We start from the raw sequence: 5,669 nt of genomic DNA, 5'->3' as shown, positions 1-5,669 counted from the left end.
CACGAATCAAATATTAAGATCGGAGCTCAAAGCTGCTTACACTTTCTTTGTATATACGCACACACGGTGTGAATCCGTCGACATAGTATGTTTGTCAAAACATTGACTCGACCTGCCATGCAAAGGATGGTAATGCACCGATAAATTTCAAGATCTGGTTATCGTCGAGCGGGGAATGAAGACTTGCTCATCGATGAGATCCTCATGCTACTGTCAGCACAACCGTTGAGCAACGCTTATCTCCATGGTGCGTGGGCGACCTCGCCAGGGAGCATGGGCAACCTCACCGGGTAGCATGGGCGACCTCACCAGGGAGCAGCTATCCGGAAAGCCGTGATAGCATCCGCCACAACACGTGATTCGGGCTCCAAGCAATGTCCACACATGAGGTCTTGAGATGCATCACAACATCCATGGACAGGTGAACAACAACTATAGCTCCATGAATGACATCGGCATCAGAATGTGCTCTGCTTGTGGTACAACACAGTGAAGCCCCAAAAAGTGCCTTGGGGAGCATGGTAGAAGCTTCCTCTCCTCATAAAAAACAAAGCAAGTTCTCTCACAAAATAGTACTACATGATTGAGTTTTTTGAGCTTTTAATTCTGGTAATCCAATTCATAGGTTGACACTTTTGCTTTCTTCATAGTTAACTAACAAGGACATCGCCATCTATAAGTACATGAAAAAAATAAATTAGGGGCACAATGCATGTAAATGTCGTACTACTGTCCTGATGTATATATCTAGATGTGTTAATGTGTATGCAATAACGTGAATGTGTTAAAAACTAAAAAAGAACTCTTAAATAGCCGAATGTGCATATATGTAGATGTGTTAAAAGTTCAATGTTTTTTGTTCTTTGTCCGTTGTCATCGTCATGATAGACTTTTAATCATGCATCTCCCGTTGAGTGCACGAGGAGTTTTCCTAGTAAGTCATACGTACTGTAAAAAAAATCATACATGCACTCGTGTAAGTCCAAAACAAACCTTGAAATGATAGACGAAAGCTAAATCAAACCCTGAACTTTGAATCCCAGAAATTGACACTCTGAACTTGTAATCCCGGTCTATTTTAGACCTTAGATCTGTTTGACACGTCAGGAATACTACAATCCCGACCGGGATTACGTACTACTCTCCGGGATGAGAATTTGGGCCAGCCCACTTTACCAGAACAAGAATTCATGAAGTTTAATTTTTTTGACGCATTACTAAAATTGTCCAGAAGTTAAAAAATGTTGTTTTTTGGCAGAACTCAATTCCTTTTTTTTAAAGTTCAGAATTTTGAAATTCTATTCACATTTTTTAAAACTGTTTGTGATATCAAAAAAACCACATTTGTCAAAAAACTTCAGACTTCCAACAGTTTTTCACATGCTACGAAAAATGATGCCGATTTTCCAAAATTGTGTCACATTTTTCAAATAATGTTTTTGCAATTTTGTAAATTATTTGTGTTTTGGAAAAAGCTGAAGCAATGAACTTCGAATTTATTTTTTGGGCAAACAAATATTCAAAATGTAAACTATTTCGGAATGTCCGAACATCTTGTAGAGTGTGAGAACTTTTTGAAAATTCTGAATACTTTCAAAAAAGCTATTGTTTTGAAAAATAATCAATTTCGAAAAAGCAAACACTTTCTGAAATATATTTATTTTTAATCCAGAATTTTTTAAGTGCAAACACTTTTTCTAAACTTTAAAAATGGGAAAAAAGTTTAAAACCTGAACAAATCTGTAAAGAAATGTTTGTGACATCTAAAAAATATCACGAGTTTAGAAAAAAGTACGTTGCATTTCAAGATTGTTCACGAGTTTAAATAAATGTGCTCGTGACATTTTCAGAAAGAAGTGTATTCAATGTAAAAAAAATCATGATGTAAAAAATGTGTCATACCCTTAAAACAATATATGTGACATGTGTTTGAAAAAGTGTAGATAATTTTAAAATGTCTAACAATTTAAAAAAATCATGTAATTTTATAAAAAAATATTTTCGTTAAGAAATGTAAAGCGTCTATTTGAAAAATATTAGCGTGTATTCAATTTTTTGAAAAACTAGCATCCAAAAAAATGTAAATACAATGTATTAAAAATATATTTGTGCTAAAAATTTACTATGGCATTGAGAATAACTAGACATGTGTAAAAAAGAAAGGCGGTTACTGGTAAAGAAACAAAACAAAAGTAAAAAAATGAAGAAAATAAAGAAAGAAACAAGAGAAACCAAACGTATAACAAAGAAAGAAAAACCAGATAAAGTCGGCAAAAAAGTAAAGTATAACGATGGAAAATACCAGAGAAAAATCAATGAAAACCAGACCAGCGCGAGCGACTGCATTAATGGGGTGGCCCAGTTCAGCGAATCCCCCCTAAATCTTGTGAATGTTCAAAATAGGCTGGGATAAGAAAGTTTGGTGTGCCAATTTTAAGGATTGAGAGTTTAGGGTTTGACTTAGCTTTCACCTATAAATTGAAGGTTTATTTTGGATTTTTTTCCTAGTCGTATGTGCATTGATCTCCTAAAAGAAACCCCTAGAACAACAAAAAACGTGTATGATATATCGGGCGGGACTCTTGGGCCGTGCCAGCTTCGTTTACAGCCTCGACGCGCGGGGACCATATCCGATCCCACGCGTTATATATAGCGGGCATGTAGTTTACGTGGACGTGGAATATACTTCCGAACTACAAAATCTCCAAGTCGTTATCGATCTGTTGGGCAAGCTCGACGTGCAGCGACCTCGATGGCGGCGGAGAAGGAGGAGGTCGCTGTCGAGTCGAAGATAGTCGAGAAGGAGAAGCCTATGGCGCAGCGCTCGGGGTTTCTCGGGGGCGGCGGCAAGATGGAGGCTGAGACGTACATCCGGGCCGACATGATCGACCTCGAGGAGCTAGACCTCGAGAAGCAGAGGGAGTCCATCGCCAAGACTCTGGCTCTGGAGAAGCAGCGGCAGAAGGACAACCATCGGCCCATGGCGCCTTGGGAGATCGACCTCGCGAAGCTAACCGTCCACCGCCGGATAGCACCCGGGACCTTCGGCTCTGTGTATCGCGCTACCTACGATGGCAAGGACGTCCTAGGTACGTGCTGCGATCTTATCTCTCGACGCTCTTCCGACCTCGTTTCGATGTCTGTGCATGCATAAAATTACGAAGCAAGCGTCGGTTTAAGCTCGGGTTTAGGGTTTGGTTGTGTTTTTTTTGCGGGTAGATTTGTCTTTAGATTTTTTTTTCAGAGGGAAAGTATTTAGGGTTTAAGATCGAGGTACTAGCTAGTCTCTCTTTCCTTTTGCTATAAGGCGATGGTATCCATCCGAGATCAACTTTTCGTGTTTTATCTTGCAAAATCATGAAGTCCAACAGACGTGAATTATTTGATGAGTTTTGCCAAATCGGATGGATTCTGATTTATTTATTTTTTCGAATCAGGATGGATTATGTTCTATGCGCCATGCTTATCATCATCCGTACAGTTTGGATTACTAGCATGCTATATGCATATTTCCCATCTATGAACTCTAGTTTAGATAATGTGTTTCCTATTTTTCTTGTATTCCCACCGTCATATTCTTGATTTTTTTTAAATTCTTGCCATTGATACATCAACATTGTTGGTCTTTGGATTCGTACATTAATTTCTCCCGGTCTAGTGTCCTGCTTGAATAATATAATATTAAAATTAAAAAAATGTTTTTACACTTTTGTTTCTCAGTCAGCTGGTCCAAGTGTTTACATATCCTAATTAAACATGTTAGGCCGTTACATAATAAATCATTATATTATTAGCTCATATTATTCATGGCATAACATCAAGTTCTGTGAAGTTTTATTGAGATACTCTAGCCCAAAATAATTGCAATGCCCCGAGCCCCTGCTCTTCCCAGAGATTATAATTTTTTTGCGGGGATCTAGAGATTGTAGTTAATATTATTTTTTCTCTCCTGCGTGTATGAAGCCAAACTATTGGATTGGGGAGAAGATGGATTTATGCCAGAGACTGAAATTGCTATTCAGCGCGAAGCACTGAGGAAGGAGGTTATTGTCTGGAAGGAACTCGACCACCCAAATATCACAAAGGTGAATATTTTTGCTCCCCGTGAAGACATTAATGTTGAATGTTGTTTTGGGGGGTAGTAGCAATGTTAGTTCTTTTTCTTTGCTCAGGACTAACAATAGTGGGCAGTGCACAACTGTCTTCTTTAGAGGTTTTCTTTGTGTGCTAGGTTTTGCCAAATCACATCTAGAATTGACTTAAACAGACCGAGAGTACATTCTAAAAGTGTAATGTTTTCTTCCTTGCAGTTCATTGGTGCATCAATGGGTACCATTGACCTTACTATTCCACCTGAGAGCGGGGAGTGTACCGCACCCCCTGATCCTCCGGAGAGGGCATGTTGTGTCGTTGTCGAATATCTCAGTGGAGGAACACTGAGACAACATCTATATGCGAACAGGAATGATAAGCTTACATATGAAGCTGTGGTTGAGCTCGCCTTGGATTTGGCTAGAGGGTAAGCAAATCACTTTCACTTATTTTCCAATCTTAATTAATCCAGGGATAACAATAATCGCATATACTCGTTTTACAGACTGGCCTATCTGCACTCGAAAGATATCGTGCATCGGGATGTCAAAGCAGAAAATATGCTGCTTGACTCAAAGGGGACCCTTAAGATTGCCGACTTCGGGGTCGCGCGTGTGCAAGCAAAGAATCCACAAGAGATGACAGGCATGACAGGCACGCCCGGTTACATGGCTCCGGAGGTATTACTCGTTCCCAACCAATCCCTCTAGGATTCTGGTGCTCAAATTCGTGCAATTCTTAAAAACAATCTTTTGTTGTTGTTTTCATATACAGGTTATTCTAGGCAAGCCATACAACAGGAAGTGTGACGTTTACAGCTTTGGGATATGCTTATGGGCGATCTATTGCTGTGACATGCCGTACTACCCAAACAAGAGCTTTGGAGAAGCCTCATCTGATATTGTTCATAAGGTTTGTTTCAACCGTCAGATCCTCCCTCATTATTATACCCAAAATTCGTTGCATGGACAATCATGCATGTTAAATAAGCCTATGCAATAATACAGTTTTTCCTCACAACTTTACCTTTTATGTTGTGTGCACAGAATCTGCGACCTAAGATCCCACGCTGCTGCCCGGCCCCGATGGCAAACATCATGAAGAGCTGCTGGCAGGCTGACCCTGAGAAGCGGCCCGACATGTTGGACGTTGTGCAACTCCTGGACGGTCTTGACACAACCCAGGGCGGAGGCATGATTCCGGAAGAGAAGACCCCCGGATGCTTCTGCTTTTTGAGACCCCGTCGTGCAGGTCCATAGATAGTCTCCAATGGACAGCAGTATGTTAGATTTCTGTCGTTAGCTTAAATCAGGCAGGTGTGATGGTGCACTTTAAGTTTTTATTTTTTATTTTTTTGCGGGGATTGTAACTTAAAGTTTACGACCCACGATTAATTCGACACTTGATTCATGGTCGCATGTTGTCTCATGTCGGCTTGAGCCGCTGGTTTTCCTTGCCTTTTTATGTTGTGTGCACACAATTTTTTTCTTATGAAGTTGAACACATATCTCATCAAAGACGATGAACAAAGGAAAACGTTTAGAGCCGGGGTGTGGGTCGAACTTTCAACCAGATCA

The 5,669-nt window shown here is 40.0% G+C and overlaps 1 protein-coding gene across 1 annotated transcript; it reads left to right on the top strand.

Annotated features, from left to right (window-relative positions):
• The first annotated feature begins 2,683 nt into the window (after positions 1–2,683).
• LOC123430497 (serine/threonine-protein kinase STY13-like) lies at positions 2,684–5,420 on the top strand. Its single transcript, XM_045114365.1, has 6 exons — positions 2,684–3,089; positions 3,964–4,085; positions 4,311–4,519; positions 4,598–4,772; positions 4,867–5,004; positions 5,139–5,420. Exons 1-6 carry the CDS (start codon positions 2,753–2,755, stop codon positions 5,349–5,351), a joined length of 1,194 nt encoding a protein of 397 aa, XP_044970300.1. The 5' UTR covers positions 2,684–2,752; the 3' UTR covers positions 5,352–5,420.
• The last annotated feature ends 249 nt before the right edge of the window (positions 5,421–5,669 follow it).

The sequence above is a fragment of the Hordeum vulgare genome, chromosome 2H (assembly GCF_904849725.1).
Source record: "Hordeum vulgare subsp. vulgare chromosome 2H, MorexV3_pseudomolecules_assembly, whole genome shotgun sequence".
Taxonomy (NCBI): Eukaryota; Viridiplantae; Streptophyta; class Magnoliopsida; order Poales; family Poaceae; genus Hordeum; species Hordeum vulgare.
The sequence above is the reverse complement of the archived record's forward strand: the minus strand, read 5'-3'. Positions and strand labels throughout refer to the sequence as shown.